The sequence below is a fragment of the Chrysemys picta genome, chromosome 4 (assembly GCF_011386835.1).
Source record: "Chrysemys picta bellii isolate R12L10 chromosome 4, ASM1138683v2, whole genome shotgun sequence".
In the NCBI taxonomy this organism is placed as follows: Eukaryota; Metazoa; Chordata; order Testudines; family Emydidae; genus Chrysemys; species Chrysemys picta.
This window is the reverse complement of record NC_088794.1, coordinates 37183395-37210402: the sequence shown is the minus strand read 5'-3', so window position 1 is coordinate 37210402 and position 27008 is coordinate 37183395. Positions and strand designations below refer to the sequence as shown.

Genomic DNA, 27008 nt, shown 5'->3' with positions numbered 1-27008 from the left:
AGTGATGGGATAACCTGCACCCAGAGAAAGTTCCCTTCTAAACCCCAATAGCTAGAGGTTGGCTCGTGACCTGAAGCATGAGGATTTATATTGTTCCCAGAAGTCTTGTTGTTTTAATATTTACCATTATCACTCTGGTTATTCTTGTGATCCATACAACTGTCTCATCCCTTTTTGAACCATGCTAAGCTCTTAGCCTCAAGATTTTCTTGTGGCAATGAGTTCCAAAGACTAATTGTACATAGCGTGCAAGAGTATTTATTTCCTTTTAACAGTTTTGAATTTGCCATTTTTTAAATTTCATTGAATGGCCCTGAACACTTGTATTAGAAACAAGAACAGGAGTTCCCAACCTCCGCTTGTTCATCTCCTTTCTAAGGCAAACCATCCCAGTCTTCCGATGAGAAATGTTTCGTGTACATAATCATTCTCATTGCATGCTCCACACACCCTCTAATTCTGCTATTTTCTTTTTGAGATGCACTGAGGATCCCAGGTGAGGGTGCACCCTACATGCATACAATAGCATTATAATATTTCTGTATTATTCTCCTATTGGTTAAAATAAGGAATCTGGAGGCAAAGGAAGCTAATTCCCTCCTTAATTCTAAGACTTCCCTGTCTTCCAAAGACCACTCAAGATAACTGTACCAAAGAATGTACCTGTGCCTAACTAATGAAGCGAGGGGAGGGAGGGAAAGAGGGGCACTGATCGTGGCTGATCTGGCTGTCCATCAACACTCGGTCACCCCTAGTAAAAAGCTATAAAATCACAGAAAATGGAGGACCTATTACAGCTGAATTGCACAGTTGTTCCTATGCAGACGTTCTTCTTCACTGTCTGGCTACTTGTTAGCCAATCGTTTGATGTCCAGCTTGTTGTAGTTAGCCATAGGCATTACGTGTATAGCCATGTTAGACCTGAAATAAAGCCTGCCAAATTGAAGAGTCCACCTCTTGGGATACTTCCATTTGTGAGCCTAAGAAAATTATCCCTACCCCTAACCTATTTTATCTGCTCCCCAGACCCACCTTCAGAATTCAATTCTGGTCACCTCACCGCTAAAAAAGAGCTATATTAGAAATGGAAAAGGTACAGGGTACAGAACAGCTTCCATTTGAGGAGAGATTAAAAACACTGGGACCATTCAGCTTGGAAAAGAGACTACTAAGCGGGGATATGATAGAGGTCTATCAAATCATGAATAGTGTGGAGGAAGAGTTATTTACCCCTTCGCATAACACAAGAACCAGGGGGCACGCAATGAAATGAATAGACTGCAGGTTTAAAACAAGCAAAGGAAGTACTTCTTCACACAACACACAGTCAACCTGTGGAATTCATTGCCAGGGGATGTTGTGAAGGCCAAAACTATAACTGGGTTCAAAAAAGAACTAGATAAGTTCATGGAGGACGGGTCAATCAATAGCTATTAGCTAAGATGGTCAGAGATGCAACCCCATGCTCTGAGTGTCCCTAAGCCTCTGACTGCCAGATGCTGGGTCTGGAAACAGGATGGATCACTTGATAATTACTCGGTTCTGTTCATTCCCTTTGAAGCACCTGGCATTGACCACTGTTGGAAGACAGGACACTAGGCTAGATGGACCATTGGTATGACCCAGTATGGCCATTCTTATGTCTTTATATTCTAATTCTTTGGGTGCCAGAAGAAAGGAAGACAAGTTGGGTGAGGTAATATGTTTTATTCGACTTCTGTTAGTCTGATAAAATATATTACCTCACCCACCTTGTCTCTCTAATACCCTGGGACGAACACAGCTACAACAACACTGCACACAACAAGAGACGAAAGGAAGGTCCAACAGGATGGTTTAACACAACCACCTGAGATTTCCAAGCTGACCAAAACTAATACTGCTACTTTGCATCTCCACAGCACCTTTTGTCAGATGATCTTAAACTGCTTTGCAAACACCAAGCCACCCAGCCCCGTTGTGAGGTCGGTATGTAGTACTGACCTCAGATAGGGAAACTGAGCCACGAAGAAGTTAAATGACTCACAAAAAAGTCACAGAATAAGGCAGTGGCAGGCAGGAATACAGCCCCCTAGTCCCTTGCTTTAATCACTGGAACAACATGCTGAATTTAGCTTCTTTTTGTGAAGAGCTGATCGGTGAAGGGAAAGATGAATTCACCTGTAGCTTCAGGGCCAGTGTTGGGGGGATAGGGAGGAGGTACTAGCCTGCACATGTGGATTGAAAGCAAACCAGGAAGATCCCACAAGTAGGAAAAGACTGCAATCTGGTGCAGCTGTTCTTTAACTCAGCTTCTAGACCTCACAATTCTTAAGCTTTTCACACCAGCTTTATAGAAAATTGCATGCATGAGCAATGACAGTGGGCCCAGGCCAGTCCATGAAGTCAATGGCAGTTCTGTCTGCATAAACAGACCAGACTCAGGCTCAATACATATTTAGCAAACAAGCAAAAGAAAGAGCCCCCCGGAATCTTTTAGCTCCGTTTCAAAGGAATTAGAAAGTTGCTAACTTCTTCTTCTCCTAGCCCCTTCCATAAAAGCTTTGCATGCAAAGCAGTGTCTCCTGAGTCCCTCATTCCCTCTAACAAAGTAAACAGACCTCCTGTGTAGCAACAAATGAACAACAAACAAAAGGAGGGGGAAGAAAAAAGATCTCGCTGCCAATTCGGGGGTTTTTCAGGCTGTTTTATTTTTCAATAAAAAAGAGCCATGCCCTGAGGGTGACCCTGCAAAAAGCTTTTTGGCAGTCTGACTATACTCTGATCACCCCCTCCCCAACCACCACATGGGTGCATGCACACACATGCCCCCCCCGCCCCTCCAAGTACAGGCACTATGTGTAAATACATGTGTCTCCATCAACATGTTTATTTTTCTTTGTTTTCAGGGTTGTTTGCCCAGTTTGGAGTGAGGGGGAAGGTTGTTCCTCACAGAATTTGTTGGTATTTATCTTTCAATCAACTGTTCCCTGTTGCAGGGATAAACAGGATGTTTAGAGTCACTGGGTATGATGACCAGTCTTCCACAGCTGTTGGGACACACCACTTGCTGGGCTTGCCATGTGTATACATGTGCCTGAGCATAGGCAGAAGCAGTCCCTCCCAACTTGTGGAGATCAATTATATGACCAAATAGGTCATTCCCAACTCTAAAGTCTCGGTACAGGATAACAGGTCTGGAATGTCTCTGTCCCCCACCCCGTCAGAATCTCTCAGCTGTAAAGTGGGAATAATACTTGCCTACTCTACACAGGTTACTTCTAGTCTGAATTTGCCTAGCTTCAACTTCCGCCCATTGGCTCTTACTATGTCTCTGCTAGATGAAAGAGTGCTCTGATATCAGAAATCTCCTCCCCACATAGGTACATACAGACTGTGATCAAAACACCTCTTAACTTTCTTTTTGATGAACTAAATAGATTGAGCTTCTTTAGATCTGGTCTACACTACAGAGTAAGGTTGACGCAAGGCAGCTATGGAAGTGTCTACACCAGGGGTGGGTAAACTACGGCCCTTTAGACGTTTTAATCTGGCCCTCAAGCTCCCGCCAGGGAGCAGGGTCCAGGCCTTGAACTCTTAGGATTTAAGAACAGCTAAAAGAAGAAAAGGAGGAGCAACAATTGGTAACCAGAGTCGTGTTTGTAATAAAAACAATTGCTTTTGGGCCAAGATCTAGTGCACCGAATTCTCAGGCAATGCATTGAATTATTATAGGATACCTTGTAAACTCTAGAAGATGGGTGTGTTCATAACAGCCTTCAGTGTAGCAGCACTCATTTTGATAAGTTATAATATATACAAGGAGCTATATGCTGTCTAAACAGCCATAAATCATTCTACAGGGAATGCCCCAGTTAGTCAGGGTGTCTCACTATTTACTCTGAAGCCCTTTAGATTTAAAGAAAAAAATATTTATATTTATCCTTCCTGTTTACCAACCCTTGATAATGAATATCAGTGCTCAATTTTCTACACCAAAGCCAGTTTAAGATCAACTCAAAAGTCAGTAAGACAGAATTACTCCACTTACTTAATTTCCAATTGCTCAAGCACTGCCTATTTAGGGAAGTTTGCCTTACTTGATCCAGGTACATTCCACCACAAGTTTTTGGGTTCTATGTAGGACTTACTAGATGAAAACTATGGCATGTTACATAGGAGATCAGACTAGATAATCATAATAGTCCCTTCAGGGCTTAAACTCTATAAATATGGGAGCGTCAGCTAATGTGGATGGGGCAAAACCATTTTCAGCCAACTATTTTAAAATGGTTTATGGTCAGTCTTTGAAAACTGTTTCAGGAGAAGGCAGGGTGGACAAGGCGTTAGTTTTTTTAGTTCTCACACCCTAAAGCAATACTATGTTAGGTCTATAGACAATGCCGTTTCGCTTACAAAGCAGACCTGTTGTACCAGCCTTTACTACCCACTGGAGGTTATTTCCTCTGCCCCAGCTGAAGAAGCAATAGAGAAATTCCAGTCTGTAAAACAGCCTTCCCTCAACAGCTACATCTTCAGATACGATTGGGGAAAAAAACCCTCTGCAGATCATGTGGCTCCCAGACAATAGCAAAGCTCCCGCAACAGCAACAATCATCCTGGATGAGTGTAAGCAAATGCTTTCCTCAGTTTCATTCATTCAAAAATATTGGTGTTACTGAGATCTCAGGGACAGAAAGTTCCACACATCTTCTTTTCTGCCACTGGGATCATAGACTAATGGTCACAGGACTGAGAACCAGGTGCTCTGAGTTCTGTGCCCAGTTATGCCACCTATTACATAAGCAAGTCACTAAACCTCTCCGGGTATCTCTATATTGCAGCTGGAAGCAAGCTTCCCAGCCCAGGTGGACAGGCACACACTAGCTCTGTTCGAGCTAGCATGCTAAAAATAGCAGTGTGGACATTGTGGCCCGGGTGGCAACATGGGCTACCCGCCCAAGAAAAAGCCCGGGTCCTAGCTTCGGTAGCTAGCCCAAGCTGCCACCTGTGCCACAACGTCCACGCTGCTATTTTTAGTGCACTAGCTTGAGCACAGCTAGCACGTGTCTACCCAGTAGGAGAGGCAGGCTTCCAGCGGCAGCATAGACATTCCCTCAATGACTTTGCTTCCTCAGCTGCAAAGTATGGATAATACTTGCCTTTGCCATGGGGGTTTTGCAAAGCTTAATTCATTGTAAAATGCTTTGATGGGACAGACCACAGCAATGCAAAGTAATATTGACTTTTATTCTTACACCATTATTTTGCTTAGCCTTTTCCTTCAATGCATCTCCCTTACTATATAGCTTGATAAATTAAAAAGGCAGCACAGGACAATGGAATGTGAACCAAAGGCTGAACTGTGTGGGATATTTCAATTGTCTCTCTGTTCTAAGCATGCCAAAATGGTTACTCTAGGCTGCGCTTTTTCATTTCAAGTGAGAACCGTGTAATCCTGTCTCACTCAAGGGCCAACCAATCATTAGCTTTTCGCACAAAGCTTTTGAATAAGCAGGAGGGTAATAGTACAAAGCTATGTTAAAGCTGTATCACTAAGGAAGTTATTTTACAGGTTGTGGTTGTTTGTAATTCAGGTTAAAATAAAATGGCAATGGGAAGGTGATCTATTGTTTGCATTTGTATTTTCACAAGAAGCTGATCATCTCTCTCAGCAACTCAACAGAATCCCTTACTCAACGGAATTGACACACACCCCTCCCTCACACACTCTGCAGTCCAACTTGTTACGCCATTCTGGGGTCTGTCCATGACAAGAGGGGAAAGGAACCATTCTGCATCTCCGCTACATGACAGGGAGGCCGGCAGCTGCAGAGCTCTCTGTGCCAAGTATGGCTCTGTGCGTCATACCAGACTGTTATGATGTTGCCTTTTCCAGGCACCTCTTCTATCAAGTAATCAGTTCACTCCATGGAGAAATTATTAACATCTACATTCAACACTGGCCCACTCAGGTACAGCTGCTGCCCTTCCAGCCTATCAGGGACAGCTGTCGACCTCCCAGCAACAGGGCAGTATCTGACCTCCCAGAAACCACTGCTGACCACTTGGCATACTATGGGACATTGGGGTGCACTGAGGCAGCATGGTTTTGTGACTTCAACATGGGTCCAAGAGTCAGATAGTTCTGAGTTCTATTCCCAGTTCTGCCACCAACTCGCTGTGCACCACAGGCATTTCTGACAGCCTCTGAATCTAATTTCTAATCTGTAAAATAACAGCAGTGATACTGACTGTACAGGGGTGGCGATAGGATTTGTAAAGCCCTAGATAAATGTTAAACATCAGTATTGATAGTCATTTTCTATAAACTGTTTGCCAGCATGAGAGCTGAAAGTATCTGCCATCTCTCTGATGCCAGTCCCATGGAAACTGGAGCAAGAACAACATTTGTTATAATAGAATAACCCATTTTTTTCATGTTCTCTGCATATATATATTTTCACTGCATGCATCCGATGAAGTGGGCTTTAGCCCACGAAAGCTTATGCCCAAATAAATGTGTTAGTCTCTAAGGTGCCACAAGTACTCCCCGTTCTATTTGTTTTTGAGAGATTTTCACTCAGTATTTTATTAACTTTATCTTCACTTGGATTGGAAAATTCTCCTTTGTGGGGTTTAGTTGCTGGGTATCTGCTACAATGTGCAAGAGCCAGTTTTATACAGATTCGTAGCACCAGATCCTAGCCCCTATTCCTTCCCATTTGTGCCAGCCCTGCAGTGCAAAAGGGGCAAAAATCTGGCTTAAATGGCCATCTGGGGAGTCCTCTTACATAGGGGAACCCCTGGGTGGCAAGGGGCCATTATAGCAAAACCCTCACATAGGGTGTGCTCTGGACTGCAGCATACTATCTTCATCCTGGGCTGTTACTACTGGTGCAAGTGATTAAACCTCAGGCAAGCCATCCTCAGGCTACTCTAACTTGCATTGGGGGCCTATCCTGCCCTGAGCTACTCTGAGAACCTGGAAGTGGGCAGGGCAGAAAGGCTGAAGGGTTAGAGTCTCATGGCTAAGCCAGGTACCTGTTGCTATTATGTCTAGCTCTAATAGACAAAGAACAACCCCAGTTAACCAAAGCAGAGTCATACCTGCCTCACAGGGCAATACTATACTCTTCACGGTGGAGAGCTGCTCGGCTCTTTGGTTAAGGCTGGTTGACCAGTGACGAGGAAGGAGGCAGTAAAGAGCACCAGCCAGCTTCCCCAAAGCCAGCCAGCAGCATTGAGGGTGGTTCTGCTCCAGCTCTCCCAAGCCCATGGTACAAGGAGGCGGCAGTTACCTAGCTTAGTACATCAGCTGGATTCCACATGCATTATTTAGCATTTATGCTGCAGTAGCAACTTGATACTCCCATCAGGATCAGGTCCACATTGAGCTGGGAGCTGTGCAAACACACAGTAAAAGTCCCTCGCACAAGCAGTTTATAGTCTGAGACTGGGGTTATGCTAGTCTGAGCATAACCCCTTTAAACCAACTGGTCTGGAAATTCAGCCACTCTATTCTAAAATTCTAGGCCACCTCCTGACTTACACAAGGTTTCAGCTGTCACTAGAGATCTTTGGCACTGTTGGGTTTGTTGCATATGCTGGGCATAAAAATTAATTCAGATGAAGCTAATATTTTTCCACATCTACTACTGTTGCTCTGTTAGCAGTTCCGTGATAGTAAAACCTCCCTTCTTGTTTCTCCCACCCCAAGAGCATCTCTCTGTTTAAGCACTGGCTGGCAGATCATGATGCACTCTAAATCTCTTTCTTGGAAGTTGTACAAGGAGGGGGTGGGGTATTCACTCATGTTGTAAGGAACAAACCACAGGAATCGGACTGTCATGCAGGGGGAAAGGCAGCTAATGAGCAGGACGGAGTGCATAAAATCCTATTTGGATGGCTTCTCTGGGGAACAGCTGTCTCCTTGTAAACATCTTGCTAGCTGTCCAGTCTGCAAGTCTGGACAGAGACAGTTAAAGGAGAGTGCCTGGGTAGAGGGAGAAGGGTGTTGAAGGGGAGAGTTCATTCACTGCACAGCCAAGGGCTTCAAGTGGCAGAACTCAACAGCAGGGGAAACTTGAGCTGAAAGTTTGACCCCTCACATGCTGGAGAGGAGATTTGTATGTCTAGTGGCCAACCAAGATAAACCAGAGCACTAAGGGCGGCACAGCTCCCGTTCCAAAAGCCACAGTAGTACAGTTACTCTATCTGCTGAAGAGCAGCCCCCTTTTGACATACAAGCAGAGCACATTACCTGGTGAAGAGAAGAGAAGGAAAGGATATGTCCTCACCAGGGCAAAGAGAAAAGGCAGGAATACAAGACAACGAAAGAATCTGAAGACAGCAACCCTACATTAGAAACACTTTGCTGGTATAACTGCTGGCAGACCCTCTTATCATAGATGCAGCTATAGCAGCAAGAAAGTGGTTTGCCAGCATAGTTTACACCAGATCTGTGAGCGAAAATAAACTATGCTGGCAAAAGCATTTTATGTCAGTATAACCGCATTTTCCCTAGGGCTCGTGCCAGAATAGCTCTCTCATTAAAAAAAAAATCATCCTCCTATCTGACATTGTTATGCCAGCAGAAGTTTCCAGTGTGCACTTGTCCTAAGAATCAACTACTTATGTCATGTATCAGCATTCAGGGAGAATCATATTCACTAGTTCCTGCAAGTCTTTGTGGGCTATATAAATGTGTATATGGATGTGTATCCATCTTGTATAGCCTCCTCCTCCAACATTAAAAGCCCCACAACACTAGAATATATTAAACATTAATGGAGTAGTGAAATTAGATCATAGCTACATCTCCAAGCAGAAAGAGTCACTACAGCATAGTATCCTGTGAGCAAAGCATTAGTCCACTTGGCAAGGATGGAAACTGGTGCTCTGACGCCCATGTAACCAATCCACTGGTTAGCTAGAGCAGCCAGTCCATCTTATATCGCCCCATCAGTATAGCATCCACACAGCTCATCCTTTATACAATCTATTCAATGCACACTACAATTAACATTGGACCATGACATTTCTGATACTGGTGCTCAAATGACCTGCAGGAGGCAGTGAGTAAGGAGAGTGGGAGTAGAGGTCTTCTTAGGCCTTTAAATTTAAGCCCGACCTATACTTGAACTGGACCAAAGCCCACCCAACCAAAGCCTGAGAGGGTTTAGTCATTTTCCAATCCAACCCTGAATCTTTCACCCCAAACCTGAATCACAGCTGCCCCTGCCTGTGGGGTTGGCACAGTAGTGGCTGCATGCCCCATTCTTGCCACCCACCATTGCACTATGGCGGAGAGGGAGGCACTACTCCTCGTGAGAACACTCGCTCCGCAGCACACAGAGAGTGCAGTGAGATGGCAACAGCCACCAAGAGTGAGGCATGCAGCTGCTGCCACACCAACCTCACAGGCAGGAGAAGGTCAGAGACAGCCTGACCTGACCCCAAGAAGGTTGGGTTGTTTTCTGACCTGCCTCAAACCTGACACTTGTAGATAGGTTCCACTGATTCAGATCGAGTTGCAGGGCTCTAAGTGGGAGAGGGTGGGTGATACACTCGCCCAGCCAAAGAGAATTGCCAGTGAGTCTGTATTTAAGAGGTCCGGAGCCTTTATAAGAAAGATCTGAAATGCTTTTTATTTTTATTTCTCTTTTGTGTCATTTTGTCATAATTATGCACAGATAGGCTGCTCGAAAATAAACCCTATGTCATAGGGAGAGAAAGACGCAGGTTCCGCTGATTCAAATCCATCAGAGAGGCATAAAGAAAGGCAGCTGCCTTGTTCCATCAAAGTCCAAACCAGTCGGTGACTCCTCCTCGCCTGGGGTCAGCTGTCTGCCTCTGTCTCTCGTTCTCCATAAATTGCTTCTGGATGTCTTCGACAGAGCCAGGTTCTGGGGTTTCTTCTTTCTCTGGAAATAGGTTTGGGAACTGAAAGGTTTGTCCCTGACCCTAAAGAGAGAGAACAAATGGTCAGATACACATTCCAGTCTTTCTCTGAAGTAGCTGTGATGTACATACTTACAGCTATATCTGAAGACCACCCGGAAGCTTCAGCTGGTGGAGAATGCTACTTCCCATCTCCCCATCTCCCAAGCAGGACAGGGCCCTATACACACCAAGACTCATACTCTGCTCTGGTTTCCTATTCACTTCTATGTGCAAATCCAGGTGTTGGCAACAATCTTTAAGGCATGAATGCTCAGGAGATGACTATCTGAGATCCATCTCTTATATTATACCACAGTGCATCAACTAAGAGGTGTTTGTATTAGCTCCGAAGATAAGATCAAGGCCAGTGGCAGTGAGCAGTTCTGCCAGAGTCCCAACTTCAGTGAACCATGTAAAGACCATTTATTTTGTTTAGCACTTAGGTAATGGTCTGTGTTTATAGCTGGTTAATTTATAATATAAATGTTATACTTAATATGCCTAGCTGTCATGGTGAGAAGTGCTCCAGTTCAGTGTCAGCAAGTCACTACCGGGAGGGGGGGATCGTACAGGGTAGTGCTTGGCAGGGGTCTCTCACCAGGTGAAACAAAGAATAGAATGCAAAACAACAGTACAGTGGAAAAAAACTGTAATGTACCAACAACGTTCATGAGATAAAGTGATTAAACCTACATCAATCATTCCACCTAACAGACAAGCTGTTGTAGTATATCACCATCACAGGATCAATGTTTCCCGCTTGGATGGAAAATAAACATCACTTGGCCTCTAGCTTTTATCTAACAGCAGGAAACCATTATTCTGTGACAACGTTTTATCCCATTGACATTATCTCTATTTCTGAGTATTGTTTGCACCAATTGCAACCTCTTTAAATCAACAATGCAAGCCTTGTCCATTCATTTCAGTATGAAACGCTGCATAATTAAACACACACACAATAATATGGCAGAGAGAGAGATGTTATAAAAATAACACTGGGGCTGTTTTAAAACTATCTGACAAATAAATGCACATTTCTCCAGGTTTTTATATGCATTTATTGCCACTCTATAAACTGAAATTGGTTTTGCAAATTAGAGTGCATTTGTAAAAAAATGGGTAAATACCCATCTACACTACAAACACATCAAAGATCCAGTTACAACACAACTCCAGATGGGAGCTTAATCACATTTCATACCCAGGCTGGCATCAGAGCAAGGCTCAACTATGCTTCCAGAACACTGTTGTGTTCCCATCTACAATTCATTTTAGAACTGAAATTGTGATGCAACTGGGTCTCAGGAGAACAGTAACCATGTCACTTGACACAGTTGTCCTTGTATTGTTTTTTTTATTTAGCCTTATACACTGCATGGCAATTTACAGGTGAGAGATGGTCTAAACCCCAAATGTAGCTAAGGAAGTTGCAACTTGCCCCAGTTGAGCTTATCCATGCTTGAACCTACAACAAGTTCAACTAGTGCAATGCAATTCCTAGGTTGTTTCTGTGGCATACACTTCCTGGGGATCCTAAGAGGCTATCTACACTACAAAACAATCAGGGGACTGGGTACAGCACAGCTGTCCTACAATAATTAAAGCACAGCTCCATTTCATAGTATAGAATTGGGCCTCATCAGTACTCCTAAACAGTGCTGAAACTGTGGAGTATTGAAGCTCCTTTGCTATAAGTACCACGAAAGTAGCTACACCATTCCCTTAGAAAATGCACAGACTGGACCAGTTGTGAGCACTCTTGCAGCCCAAGGCTGTCCGAGACTTTAGCAGACTTCAGACATGTTGCTAAGATCCTGTCTACACTGCACAATATTAATATGCTTTAATGAAAACAAGGGACAATCATGTTGCACCGAAATCCCCTGACACAGACAAGGTCAGCCCTAAAGCTTCATTCACACTGGGGATTAAACCATTTCAGCTGAATTGATTTGAAAACAATTCAAGCCAACATGTAGGCAGGACCCAAGCACAAGTTTTACTGGTAACAATGTGGAAAGGAGTGATCTCCTGATGCAGCACAGCCATTTTGGTATGTTTCCAATACTGATATGCTTCCATTATTGGGGAATGAAGGAAAATAGTCCCTGCAGTGTACTAGTGACATCCATTGTGATTCACTAAGCATTGCAAAAAGAGAATGTAGAGTTATGCACAGAGGCTACAGCGGAACCAAACAAACTTTTCATCCATTTATCAAAGTGCTCAGAGTTCCCATTTCAAGGCTGGTGAAAGTAAAATATTGAGCAGATTAAGTCTATCTGTATCTGGAGCTTTTGAATAAATAAAAATCAGGGTAGACAAGTTGGCTCTTTCCAGCTCTTGTTTTGTAAAGAAATTCTGATTTTGGCTGGCAGCCAGACACGATTTCAAACAGCCAAAACATTACACCCTGGAACTGAAGGTTTATAAATCTTAAGTAACAATACTATGCTGTAATACTGCACTGTAAGACTCTGGAGTGATGAAAGCTGCATGAAAAATAGCTATTGTGCATGCTTGGTAGCTAGTTTTCAAAAGCATATTTCTGGGCTTTTTCAAAACTTAAAATATATCAGGAGGCATCCATTTATGTAAAGGGCAGAGTGGACATTCAGACATATTTAAATTCAGTATACCTAAGGCATTAGGTGTATTGTTTGTAAATAACATATACAAGTTTACCATTTTTAAAGTAATACAGTAAACAATTGGCAGACATATGATAAAAAGATTCATAAGAGAAATCCTGACCTACCTAAGTCAAAAGCAAAATTACCATTGACTTCAATAGGGCCACAACTTCACCTCTAACTTTCCACGTGACGGAACGTTGACTGTTACAACATGCAACTGGAAGGCATGTTTCTGGCGTTCTATTCCTAGTGCTCACAATGGTTTGCTGTGTGACTTTCTGTAAGCCATTTAACCACACTGGGCCCCAAATTGCTCCTTTTGTATATTGAAGATAATGACAAACTCACAAAGGTGCAGTGAGATTTTGTGTAAAAAATGCTTTGAGATCACTGAATGAAGGGGGCTTTAAAAATGTATTGTATTGTTGTTGGGATAGTAAAACTTGGTGCTAAAAATCTATGTATTGCAAGGATTCAGGGTCTTCCCACAGATGTCATTGTTTTCTACAAATTATAAATTTATATGCAAGAGAGGCGCATGGTCCATTGTTTACATTAAAAAAAAGGAAGCAATTAACTCCCCAAATCTAATCCTTCTTCAACAAAAAAAACTTCAAAAACAGAATCCAACGTGAAGCTGCAGAACTGGAATTAATTTGCAAACTGGATACCATCAGATTAGGCCTGAATAAAGACTGGGAGAGGTTGGGTCATTACAAAACCTAAACCTAATTTCCTCAATATGAATTTCTCCCTACTGTTACTCGCCCCTTCTTGTCAACTGTCTGTAATGGGCCACTCTCTTATCACTTCAAAAGTTATTTTTCCGCCCTTCGTATCCTGCTGTTAATTGATTTACCTCATTAGACTGACCTCACACTTGGTAAAGCAACCCCCATCCTTTCATGTATTTATACCTGCTCCTGTATTTTCCACTCCATGCATCTGATGAAGTGGGTTTTAGCCCACGAAAGCTTATGCCCAAATAAATTTGTTAGTCTCTAAGGTGCCACAAGGACTCCTCGTTGTTCCTTCTGTTTCAGTTTACCCTAGTATAAAATTCATTTACATAATGGCTATTATAAGGATTAATTCATGAAATGTTGTTAAAACCTTTGAAGATGAAAATGCTATAATAAGTGCTAAGTCTATTTTTAGTTTACATTTCTAGCTCTTCTGGTTAGGAAGATCGTTTTCAGGGTAGAAATAAAGGTTGTCTTCAGAGAGAAATATCACACCAAGAGGTACAAATTGCCTCCATTCAGCTTAATGGGCTGTTAAGTGATCATAATTAGGCCTTTAACGTTAAGTGTTCACATTGTTAACCTTTTCACTGCCGAGCATCATGCCAGAAATATCCAGCTAATAGGCTTGTCCAGCACAAGCTAGTTATTATACGTGCTTTGACCTTCCATTTATTTCACAAATTTAGGAATGGAAGGACAGCACAGAAACTGTTCTATAGGAATGATGCAACAAATGTTGAGTTTGCAAACAGCTGAAAGCTCTTTTGATTATTTGGATAATTAAGACGCTTACTACTATCCTAATTCTGAAGGACAGAGTGATGTTTATAATGTCATCATCTAAAATATGCTGGATTCCTACAGTCTGGGACGTGGGCCAGCAGCAAGGGCAGCTCAGTTTTATAACCTAATATATTTGCATGACTCTCCTTGTGTCTTATAATAATATCTGGTATTAAAATAAAGAGTAGAGCCAAGGAGAATAGGAGACTTAACTTTAAAATACTTTCTGTAACATAGCAGCATATGGGGAATCTTACTTTCTCCAAAATTCCTCAAATACAGTGAGAAACCCTACAAACTGCTGTCATCTTTGGATGGGAGCATTTTTAAAGAGAAATGTGAACTGCTAAATACATGCTTATAAGGCACTGTAGCCAAAACATATGTAGGAATATTTACAAAAAAATTCCCACTGGTGCTATCCCTTGTACAGCTGAACAGGTGCTAGCCCAATGTAGACAAGACTGCTCTTCTTTTTATTACCATTTCCATTAGACTTTCTCTAAGCAGGTTTAATTAAAATGGAGGTAAAACCAGGTGTGGATTTCAGAGCCTTGTCTACACTTCTGCTCCACTTGCTTAGCAGAACTAGCAGCTTTGACGATTTAAGGTAATTTTTAATGGAAGAATAGTAACAACTGGACTGACAACTTATTTGGCAAGTTAGAACCTGAGGAAAAAGAAAACCATTCCAAATCCCCAAGAAATAGAATTTAAAAGAGACTGAACTGATATATTGTATATGATTAATAACATACCATTCATTTTCAAAACACTTTCAGTACATTAGTATGTGCAAGTGCTGTAGAAACTAATGTTCTCCAAAGTAGAGCAGCATGACTGGTCTCTTTAAAATGAACATGATTTCATCCAGGTAACCAGAGACTTGCTAGTTAAGGAAGTCACACTAGGAAGAGTAATGCTTCCACCTAGTGGTTGATAAGAAGGCCAACACAAAACACTCCTGACCTCTTCAATTTTCTTACACTCTTACACCATTTTAACTTGAAACTGGACTAGAGAAAACACAGCTGGTAAAAATGATGGGGAAGCAAAAAACACTGACTAGTTTGACCTTAATTGGAGTTGTTACAGATGCAGCATGATTCTAATCAAAAAGGGATTTTGAAGTGCTTAGCAGAGGTTTTTCTACACTACGAGTAGAGTTCTATTTTAACCATGGGCTCCATGGGCCTAATGAAGGCAAACCAAAAGTTTCAGAATTGACAGTGGGGGCATGAACTCTAGTCCACTGCTGTAAAATCAACACTAATGCAGAACTGGGAGCAGAGCGAGAGACAGACCAGAATTAGTAATTAAAAAAAAAAAAAAAAGACCCAAAGAGGAGAAATACATAGGGAAGACATGAAAGTAAAGAGTACCAGGGGCCAGGAGGTAGAGCACACACAAAAGAAACAGAAGAGGGCAGGAAGAGTCTGGAAACCTAGAGGTGAGGGGAAGCAGAACACACACACGATATCCTGGCTCAAGGTTCACTGCATTATTTTTCAGTGCCTCGTGTTATTACTTTACTTGTATTACTGTAGGAGCATCTAGGAGCTCTACCTATGCATCCAGGCTTCCTTTGTACAGCGCCTAGCACAGTGAAGAGCAAATAAACCATCCCTGCCCCAAAGCATTAAAGCTGTCTCATATCACGGAATGATAAAGAATGGCATTGTTAAACGCTTGCCCCGCACAGATGTGATGTCTGTGATTGTTCCAGGTACAGATGCTTGGCCTGAGGTAAGCACACACAATACTGCTTTGAGTCTGCAATCTATTCCACAACACTGGAGAATTTTGTTTCTAATTACAGTGTAGACATTTTCTGAAGATCTATGTCTGTTTACAGTCTGGCTGATCCTTCCTGAAAGTAGAGAATGTGGCAGTGGAAAGTGGCTGCCATTGGCCAGAATGTGGAGCCTGGCCAGGAAATGCAAGGATACCATGCACCCCTGAATCCTCTCCACCCACAAGGCTCCTTTTAAGTCTTGACTGTGGCTTAGAGAGGCTTCCTGACAGCATAGACATTATAGTAACGCTGCCTACCATCTCTCAGGATAAATCTCCCCTGTATCTCAGACTATGTCTTCCCTGAAAATAATAGGTATGTTTTTACATCAAATAGCTATTGCATGTTGTAAAATCCTAGTGGAGACAAGGACCTAGAGTTTTTACCTCCAGGTAAGCTAGCGGGAGGTCAACTCTATACACTCCCCAGGAGGACTGTTACACAGTTGTACATAACAGGATTTATTTTTATCTTGGTCTTTTTAAAAGAAAAATGAATAAATTACATATAAAACCCATTAAAAGAACATTTAAGGTTGCAAAGTCAAGCACCAGAACATTAGGAAATGCCAGATTTACGGATGACTATGCAACCTTCATTCAGTTTTCTGTGCATATGCATTACGATCCGGCCTTTAATTACATGATCATATACTATTTTTCCCACAGAACACTTGCTTCATTCAGTGCACAGGGTGGATGCACAAGGGAGTAGGATTAAGGTTGTACAGGCAATAGTAATTCTGGCATTTCCTAACTTTCCAGTGCTTGATTTGGCAATTTTAATAATGTTCTTTTAAGGTAGTTTTTGTGAGTGTAAGTTTTCGATCAAAGAGGTTATTCCAGGAAGAGATCTGAACTATAATATGCTTGGGTTGTTAAAAAAAACAAAACAAAAAAACTACCACAGTTATACAAAATATTGGGCTCCATCTCCACTGGGACACCAACATTTTAGAACCCAGTTTAGCCACAAAGCATACTTGTTAGACATGATTGAAAGCCCACCAAGGCAGTACCTAAACTCTTCCAACCATTCCAACATCCAAAGAGTTTTATTAAAATCACCACCACCACCCCCCCGCTTTATTCTTTAACTTAGCAGACATTTCAGCAATCAGTCACATAAGTGGTGAACCTTTCAACATGCAGAGTACAGGGTCAGCATGAAACTCACTGGCAGACTGATACTCAATGCTACCTGACTGGACCTTAGATTCAGGATTCAAACAAAAAGGGATTTAAAAACGAATGGTTTGTTTGGGTGTTTCTGAACTAAACTCTTTTCATTCAGACAACCTCATCATGCGGTATCAAGGGTGCCAGGGGATGACACCATTAGTACAGAGAAGGCTGAAGTTGCATAAATATACAGTACAAATGGACAATTAACTAAGCATTATTTCTAATTATGCTGATTAACAGACCCTACCCTCACTTCAAACACACATACATGTTTACTCACCAGCTGTACGTACGCAACCTTGTAATCTGGCTTCTTCACTTTCTGGTTCTTGTGGTTCCTTTTATTGTTTGCACCTATTCAAGTGAAGAGAAACACTTACTTACCCAGAGTCACAAGCTCCCCCAACTGAAAGGTTTGATTTGCATTTTGATTATTTGTGTGGAAGAATTCTATCTTAGCTATTTATAACTACACCTCTACCCCGATATAACGCGACCTGATATAACACGAATTCAGACATAACGCGGTAAAGCAGTGCTCCAGGGGGGGCGGGACTGCGCACTCCGACGGATCAAAGCAAGTTCGATACAACATGGTTTCACCTATAATGCGGTAAGATTTTTTGGCTCCCGAGGACGGCGTTATATCAGGGTAGAGGTGTATTACCATAGAATCTGGGCACCTCACAATGATTAAAACATATTTATCCTTTGGTAGGTACTATTATCCCAATTTTACAGACTGGGAACCGAGGCGCACTAGGTGAAGGCCACACAGGAAGCCTGTGGTGGAGCAGGAAATTGAACCCAGATCTCCGCTAGTGTCCTAGCCACTAGGTCAGCTTTGGGAAACCAGTACTCCCAAGGAAGAAAACAGTCATTTATTAAGTGGCTATGAGATCAGTGTCCCTGCTCCCTGGAGCTCCCCATCTAAACTATACACTTAGTAGCGCTAGTGCACAAGTGCAATTTACTGTTTCTGCTTTAAAGAAATTACAAAATCCAAAAAGTTTAGCAATTTTTAATTTTCTAAAATATAGTGGCTGTGCTTCATTATAGCTCCCCAACTAATGACACTTTCCCACTCCCTGCTCGTCTATCTTCCTCCCAACATACACACACAAACCACCACCATCTCCACCAGCCAGGCTAGGCTTTACGGGGAGGTGGAGTGGAGCGGTTGCCAAATTGGGTATGAATATTTTTAGAAGCTGTTTGGAAGTAAATGTGCATAAAGTCAGTATAAAGTTATTTATAAAATAAAAATTTGAAAATACTACACTTGCTCTCCCATTAATTTACTCTCTACTTTTCTCCCCATACACACACAAATACATAACTATTTTAAGAATTTAGCAACATTTCTTCATGTTTTCTCTAGGAATTTTTACTTCCCTCCTGTCTCTTCCTCCTCAGATTTCTCCTATAACCTTGTTTTTTACCCTTTTTTTAAAAATGTCCGCCCCACTGATGGCCTTCACACACACATCCAACCAGTTCCTCCTCTCTAGTTGTGAGATGCAGACTAAGAAAAACATCCAGCAACCCAACACAATTTGACCTGTCGGTCAGAACAAGTTACATTTCAGTTACTTACTGCTTGAAAATCAAGCTGATGACATTTAAAAATCCTGCCCCTTACTCTGCATCATTCTTCCAATGCATTCCAGCTATGATTACAAAAGCTCCAGGGAGGGGGACATCAGATGCAAAGGTGGCTTTATGGCACCTTTGTGCACCCTAATCCAAGAGTTGTTTGGCATCAGGTCATACCCAGGCATTAATTAGAGTAGACTATGATGGATTTTTGGGCATAGGGGCTAGGGCATAACCATGACAATTATATTGTCTGGTTGTTAGATAAACTCAACTACTTTCAGCCTTAACTATTTCTTAATACTTTAAGAAATATGGGGGAGGGAGATTGTTAGTTTGTTTTAACTAATTTTATATAAGAATGAAGGTTGGGGTTGGCAGGTGTCTAACTTCAGAGGGGATAGATTTTATGCTCAGCAAAATGAGGAACCAACAGTACCAACCAGGGGCATGAACGTTGTATAGCTGTAATCGCATCTCACTTTTCACCTGCAGGTTCCTGCTATTCCAGTCCTGGGCTACCCTTAGAAGTCTAACAGAATTCTGCCAACACAATCCCTCCTGCTATTTCAGTCTTGGGTCCCTACCAAACAGAGGCTGCTGATCTTGCTAAACTGTGTGAAGGTTATGTGATATGAAATACAATGGGAGAAGGTAAGGACTGAGCAAACAGAGATACTGATTTTACCTCATCCCAGGGAAAGGGGGTCCTCTGGCTCAGGGACAAAAGAAAACATTCTGAATTGAACAAATATGAAGACCAAATTCCACTTTCCCCAGAATAGGACAGTTGAAGTTCACAGATAAAGGAGTTTAGGAAAGCCCAGGACTGGATGACCATAGAGACACAGCTGATCTTCAACCTTGGAGAGGAAGATCTCTCCACCACAGTGATGGGATCTATGCAGTGGCAGGCGGGAGAGAAATTTCACCACACCACCCTCTCAAAATACCTTACTGGAAAATCAACACTTGGGGATTAAAAAAAAAAACAGTTGTAGGCTGAAGAGGAGCTTTGTTGAAAACAAAAACTTTTTAAACATCCCGAAAAGAAGCTTAGCCTCTGCACTCACCATACTGTATTCTGGTCCTCACAACAGACACTGGCACGTTGTATATTTTTTCAAGGTAATTCTTAACATCCACTCTCGTCATCCTGTGCAAAGAGGAAATATTTTGGAGAGGAGGGAAGAAAAGTGTAAATGTTTAAACTAAATTCAAAACAGAAAAAAATATGTATAGGCTTATCGATACTTTAGAGCAAATATATCAACAAATCCATTTGGCCAAGATAATTTGGCTGCCACAAATATATAAACAATACAAACAGTTCACAATGGTTCTATAAGCAAACACAGGCTGCAGCAATAATAACTATTTAATCCAATGTAATCTTAATAGTCAAAAACTCAAATGCCAGTTGTATTCAAAGAGGGTGGATGGGCTCACTCTCTCTATCCTAAGTGGACAATTCCTTTGTTTTCTTTGTAGAAGTCTCTAATCTCTGAAAACAAATGGATGAGCAACTGTGACACACAGTACCCCATGTAACCACTGATAATCACATAAAATCTATCTTTCTATAATCAATAAACTTGTTTTATTGTCTTATCTAAACCAGTGTGTTTTGGTTGAAGTGGTTGGGGAATCTCCACTCAGGTTAACAAAAGCTCAGGCATAATCATTTTCTTTGATAAAATTACAAATTATTAATGAGCTTGCTCTGTGCAGCAGTGTGCTGGACAGTGCAAGATGCACATTTCTGGGGTGCAAGGCTGGGGAACTTACAGGTGTCACCCTGTATATAGTTCATGAGTGGCTAAAAGAGCATTCATGTAACTTTGCTGGGTGTGCCTTTACATATTAATGGCTGTGTGAGCAGGGCCTGGAGAGGCTGCTTTTCACTAGTAAAGCAGTGTAAGAAGCACCCTGGGCTTGAGAGTGAAGGGGACACAGTGGTTCTGGTTGCACCCTGGGGGATATCACAGCAACACCCTGTCTCTAGGAAGGGGCTCATAACAACCAATGCATTCTCCCACACCAGTTCCCTTGGACAAATGGAGAGTCTTCTTAATCTACGGAAGAGGCGCTAGGAAAAGTTCATGCTTAAGAAGCTACGGCCTTCACAGCCTAGTGAAGTCCCTGATATAAAAGTTACCTCAACTGTGATACAGTGCCCAAAGCCTACTGTATGTAACGCTCAGCTTCTCTATTCCTCAGGCAGTATTTTACAGTTATTGCTCTCAAAGCCTGTCACTACGATTGCACTGGAAACCTATAAAAATGGACAATCTTGTTGCTCCAAAATGTTGCTTATTTTTAAGTGGGACTCACTGTCAAAAATCATTATATCCCTAACAGGTGCTCTTCTATAGCACCTTTCCTCAAATAAACTTCAAATGTTTTAAAAATATTAAGCTTCACAACACCCGTTTGGAAGGCAGGGATTAAATCCATAGTTGTCAAAACTGAGGCGAAAAGAGCTTTAGTGACTTGTCCAAGGTTACAATAAATCAGTGGTAAAGGTGGGACCTGAACCCCTAACACCAGACTCCCAAGTCTTGTTCTGATCACTAATCAACATTCCCTTCCTACAGAGTGTATCGGTATATTAAAGTATCAATGGGCAGACAATCAGTTTTGTGAAGACAGGGTGCTGTAACATATTTTAACAGTACTGTCCTCCTTGCTGGTCAATAGCTATTGGCACCAAAAAGCTATTGGCTGGCTAGCAATCCACTGAACAAGATCCAGTGACCCTGTCTCAACCAATGGGATTATGTTTTGAAATCAAAGGAACAGATTATTTAGGATCCTCTTTATCAGTATGGATAGTCATCCAAGACAGGTTCTGCAGCAGCCTACCAGAGGTCCAAAAGTAGTGGTGCATACAGTGAATCTTTTGAAGTGCGTGTTTTTCTCTAGAGTGAGAGGAAGCAGTTGTGAAAAGACAACAAAGTTGGACTCTTAATTTGAAAATATGAAAAAAATTAGGGTATAGAACCTTAGCTTGGCTTTGAAGACAGAACTATCACTTGCCAAGTGGATTCACATGCAGGAGCACACAACCACTATATGTTAAAAGCTTCAGGATCTGCAGCCATGCCACTTTAGGCTGTGATCCCATCAGATCACATATGCTAAGCAAGGTCAAAGCGAGTTAAATCTTTGCATGAGAGAACTCAGAGATTACCTATGTGATAGAGGAAACAGTGTCGATAACTAAATAGGTGTCACTTCTTGCCACCAAATCAGTACAGAACTATTACCAAGCATGTTGTAAAGAGACACTGTTGTTGGAAGAGGCATATTTTGGGTGAGATGTAAAACTCAGCTCCTGAACACTTGTGATAATTAAAGATCTTATGTCCTTTAAATAAGTGCAGGAGTGTTTCCTTAAAGGTCCTACCTAAAATTCCCCTTGAGTTTCAGTTAGATATAGTATTCTACACATTGTCTGAAACTGCAATGTAGTGTTGCTATGTTTCACCCCAGAGATGGCTGCATTTTGGTGAAGCAATTCCAATAAACAATATACATTTTGGTTGGCAAATGGCTTTTGGATGCTTCACAATCAAAGATGTTATCAAAATTGTAGATATTATTTCTAGTTCAAGGAGCATGTTTCAACCTATGCAACATTCACTAAACATGGCATCCAGGCAATGGGCTTATCTGCTCAAACAGCGGGTGTGAAGTTTCACAACATGGGAGATTTAATAAATTCTAATTACAACCTAAGTCTACTGTAACTAACAATAACAAAATCTGACCTCAAGCCTAGTTAACTGTGTTTCCAGAGATATTGTTCTTCTCATTATTTAGATTGCTATCCCTGAAGGCTTTCAAACTGAGAAGCAGATGACCCTTTCATCTACTGTTTCTCTGGTTGCACTTACTGCATGGAGATACGGAACTGTACAGTGTCTTCTGGCTGTGTCACACCAGGCCTCACCAGTGTCATGAAGAAGTTAGGTCGGAAAATCCTCAGCTGGGGGTTTCCCAGCTGGTACAGGGGGTAGCTACGGGGGGGGGAAAACATCAAAGTTACTCATAAAACACCAGTGCTATTATAAAATCTTGGTTTTAATTGTTTTATTCCCGGAGTGAAATCACATACTGTACACACAGCAAAGACCATAAACCTCAGCCACAGAACTGTTATTTCAAACTGGCTTATTCCTTTGCCAGATACACGGTTTTTTGCACTTTAGTTTTAAAAAACAGGCAGCATGTATAAAGAATAAATCATGTGCTTGGCGGCTACCCTTAATCAGCACCATATGCTATTTCTAAGGAACAAACAAGCCCAGATACACTGCTTTAAATAAGTAAGTGTCAGGATTCAACTCTTCACTACCATCCAAAGCAGTACGCAACATAGTCTGAGAGATGTCTTTGCAACAGGGGAAGGGACCAAACCTGTGAGCCAGAAGGTTGTAAGCAGTTTAGGAATGACAACAAAGGGGATGTGCCAGCAGGAAAAGACGGTAAGCGGGATTCCGAAAAGGAGGAAATGTTAGTGGGACAGCACCAGCATGTGGGAAGAAGGGGGAAAACAAGGGGAGGAAAGGAAACAACAGTAAGGAAAAGAAACTGACAGATCCAGGGAGAAAGCAAGAGCAGAGAACAAGACCAAAGTGCCCCTGACGAGAGAACTGGGCCGCTGTCGCTCACTGCGCTGAAGGGGCTGATAAAGCGCTGCCTGGAGCCCTGCCTATACTAGGGGAACATCTGCACGACAAGTGCCGCAGCTGCAGCGACTCCAATGCGGGCGCGGGGGACGGGACGGGACTTTCCAGGGCTCTACCGAACCCCTCCCCCCGCCAGCGGCGGTTAGCGGCACGGGTAGGTCCCGCCCTGCGGGGCTCCAGAGCTGCCCTGTAGGCGCGGGGACTCGGCCTGGGGGGCCCCTCCGGCCAACTCCCCGCCCAGATTTGGCACAGGAGGCGGGGCCGGAGGGCCGCGGGGGCGGTGTTGGCGGCGCGGTTATCCCCAGAGCGGAGGCGGCCTCCCAGCGCCGCCCCCGGCCCCTCAGCCCTGCTTTCTGGGCGGGCGGGCTCGCGCGCGGGGGGGGGGGGTGCCCTGGCGCGGCAGCCTCGCGCCCCTTCGCGCGTGGGTGAATCAAGGGGGGGGCGGGGCCGGCTACTCACAGAACCTTCCCGCTGGCCATGGCCCCGCCGCGCGCGCAGCGTCCCCCGGCCCCAAGCGACCGCGCCCAGCGTCCGTCCGGGCAGCTGCGGCGCCCGGCGCAGGAGAGTCTCCCCGGCCGGCTCACTGCAGGCGGAGGCGGCGCTATCTCCCCCTGCAGCTCGGGAGGCCTCACTGCACTCGAGTGTTCCGCGCCGGGGCGTCCCTAGCTCGGGCCGGGCTGCGCTGGGCGCGGCGCGCATATCCAAGGCAGCCCCAGGGACGTAGGCGAGGTGCGATCCACAGGGGTGCCTGGCTCCCAGCCACAGCAGGGCTTTTCAATCCTTGTTCCTGGGTAGCAGCCCCCAGCCTTCAAAAATCAGCAGTTAGCCCCCACCTAACCCCAAACCTCACGCGATTGCGCTAAAAATTGCCTTGGCTCCCCGGTTTCTGAGCCTGGGGATTACACTGAGCCTAGGAGGGGGTGGGGGTCCCCTGCAACCGCCACAGCGAGGCACCTACTTTTATTTTAACTGGAAGTTGAGAGTCTCCTGATTCCAGGAGCTGGGGCTTGAAGAAAAACACCGACCCTCACAAAAGGCACAGTAAAATGGTGAGGGTTGGCAATGCTGGTGTAGGTTGTGGAACCAAGGGTAAAAAAACAAGAAGCATTTGAGATCCCAGGGTGTCTCAAGGGGAGGGAGTCAATTACTATAAGTCAGAGTCAAAATATTTGCTGTGGCCCTGCTTCAGGTCCAGCCTTAAAAGCATTTGAATGCAGCCATCATAGCCTGGGGCAATGTGGCAAAATGGGCTTGTTTGTTTCTTGCACAGGGAATCATCGCTCACATCTTGTCCTAGTAAATGTAAATTAGCTGCAACCTGCTGTCTCTGCCTATGTTTTCCAAGGCAGGAAAGTTCAAGACCTCCAGCGTCCTCGTGTGTGGGTTTGGTTAGTGGGCAAGCTGTGATATATATTCGGGTTGTATTGTATTTGATACAGTGTTTCACTCTAGATTGAAAAATTAATTCCAATTGTCTTGCATAGGAGCAGTATTATGTGGACTAAAAACTGGATCAAAACCTTAAACAGGGCAGTGATTTAAATACTGAGTAGATGGAAGATCTATCTAAGCATGGTTCCTTAGTTCAGGCTTAGGCCAAGTCTACGCTTAAAAATTAGATTGACCTAGCTACGCGCTCAGGTTGCCCTGAATGCCATAGTTAGCTCGACCTATCTCCTGGTGTAGATGTTGCTAGGTCAACAGAAGCTACTTCCTCTTGGAGAGGTGGATTAACAACATCAATGGGGGAAAAAACCATTGATGTACAAAGTATCTACACTACAGCTGCCTATTTGCAGTGCCGTAGCTGTGCTGCTCTAGCAATTGTAGTGTAGACATACCCGTAGTTAATTATCCACCACGTCTTACTCAAAGAGGGAGTAAACAGCACATTAATGAAATTCACAGTGATACTAATTTTGGAGAAGTTGCAAACCCTAGTGAGGACTGAGAAATAATACCAGGAGACCTAGATAGATTAGAAATATGGGCAGAAAATAACCCAATAAGATTCACCTTGGAAAAATTAATGCTACTATGTGCGTGGGGAAAATAGTTCAATGGAAGAGATTAGCTTGTGAAGAAAGATTTAGAAACTGCGCCAAGTTTTCATCTCTAGTTTGACTAAGAAACAACTAAAAGAGGACTGAGTCATTAAGTCCCGTCCTTTGCTATTGCAGGCAACCCCATCATATAATCCTGATCATAATTGTATCAAGTACCATCTTAACACTTGTTAGGTTGTTTGTCCCCCCTCCACACACACACCCCATTGGAAGGCTGCTCCAGATCATCACTCCTCTGTCTGCTTGAAATCTTCTAATTTCCAGCCTAAATTTATTCATTGCCAGTTTATACCCATTTGTTGTTGTGACAACCCTGTCCTTTAGCTTAAATAGCTAATCAGCTCACCTTAACTGATCACTCTCCTTATAGTGTGTATGGTAGCACCCATTGTTTCATGTTCTGTGTGTGTGTGTGTGTATATATATATATAATAATCCTACTGTATTTTTCACTACATGCATCCGATGAAGTGGGCTGTAGCCCACGAAAGCTTATGTTCAAATAAATTTGTTAGTCTCTAAGGTGCCACAAGTACTCCTGTTCTTTTTGCGGATACAGACTAACACAGCTACTACTCTGAAACCTGTAGGGCAGTGGCTCTCAACCTTTCCAGACTTCTGTACCCCTTTCAGGTGTCTGATTTGTCTTGTGTACCCCCAAGTTATACCTCACTTAAAAACTACTTGCTTACAAAATCAGTCATAAAAATACAGAAGTGCCACAGCACGCTATTACTGAAAAAAATCTTACTTTCTCATTTATACCATATAATTATAAAATCAATTGGAATATAAATATTGTACTTACATTTCAGTGTATAGTATAAAGACCAGTATAAACAAGTCATTGTCTGTATGAAATTTTAGTTTGTACTGACTTTGCTAGTGCTTTTTATGTAGCCTGTTGTAAAACTAGGCAAATATCTAGATGAGTTGATGTACCCCCTGGATGACCTCTGCGTACCCCCAGGGGTACCTGTACCCTTCATTGAGAACCATTGCTGTAGGGAACAGTCCTGCATTGGTCTCTGGAGATGGATTGGATGACTTAGCAGGGCTTTTCCTTATTTATCCTTCCATGATTGTAAGTGTTCTTTCAACTGTCAATGGAGTTTCTGCCTATTACTGCAGCAAAAAGGAGATGAGACTATATTAGAATGACTTCTTATTAGAAAGGTGTAATTCAAAAGCCTTCCTCATTTGTTAGTGAAAAATGTTACCATTTCTGATCCCATTTGGGAACCTAAAATTTCATCTAACTTGGGGACACCAGAAACTCTGAAAAGTTAATGATAGTTAAAAATATATGAAGATAGAAGTTGGCCAGCACGTAGGCTTGCCCTCTTCCCCATCATGATGAACCAAACACAGGGCAAATAAAACACCCTGTAGAAATCTGACTTCTTGAATCCTTACTTTACCAAGTGCATTTTATCCTGGGTGTTTTTGTGTTCCCTCAGAGAGCATCTTTGATGAATCACCCAGATCTGTCATGTTTTAATATTAGATTTTAGACTTAAATTTAAGTTTTCATTGCCCTAATAGACGCTTTTATATAATGTTTGAATGAATTGCATTTGA

The 27008-nt window shown here is 42.8% G+C and overlaps 1 protein-coding gene across 2 annotated transcripts; it reads right to left on the bottom strand.

The window, feature by feature from the left end:
* Nucleotides 1–9602: 9602 nt before the first annotated feature.
* On the bottom strand, nucleotides 9603–23979 carry MRPL23 (mitochondrial ribosomal protein L23). Of its 2 annotated transcripts, none has more exons than XM_005307748.4 (5): nucleotides 23821–23979; nucleotides 22567–22689; nucleotides 19741–19823; nucleotides 17352–17425; nucleotides 9603–9945 (listed from the first exon to the last, which is right to left on the bottom strand). In XM_005307748.4, the coding sequence occupies exons 1-5, from the start codon at nucleotides 23838–23840 to the stop codon at nucleotides 9781–9783; spliced, it is 465 nt and encodes a 154-aa protein (XP_005307805.1). In that variant the 5' UTR covers nucleotides 23841–23979; the 3' UTR covers nucleotides 9603–9780. The 2 variants fall into 2 exon arrangements, with proteins under 2 accessions (XP_005307805.1, XP_065448136.1); XM_065592064.1 differs by lacking the exon at nucleotides 23821–23979 and adding an exon at nucleotides 22788–23731.
* Nucleotides 23980–27008: the final 3029 nt, after the last annotated feature.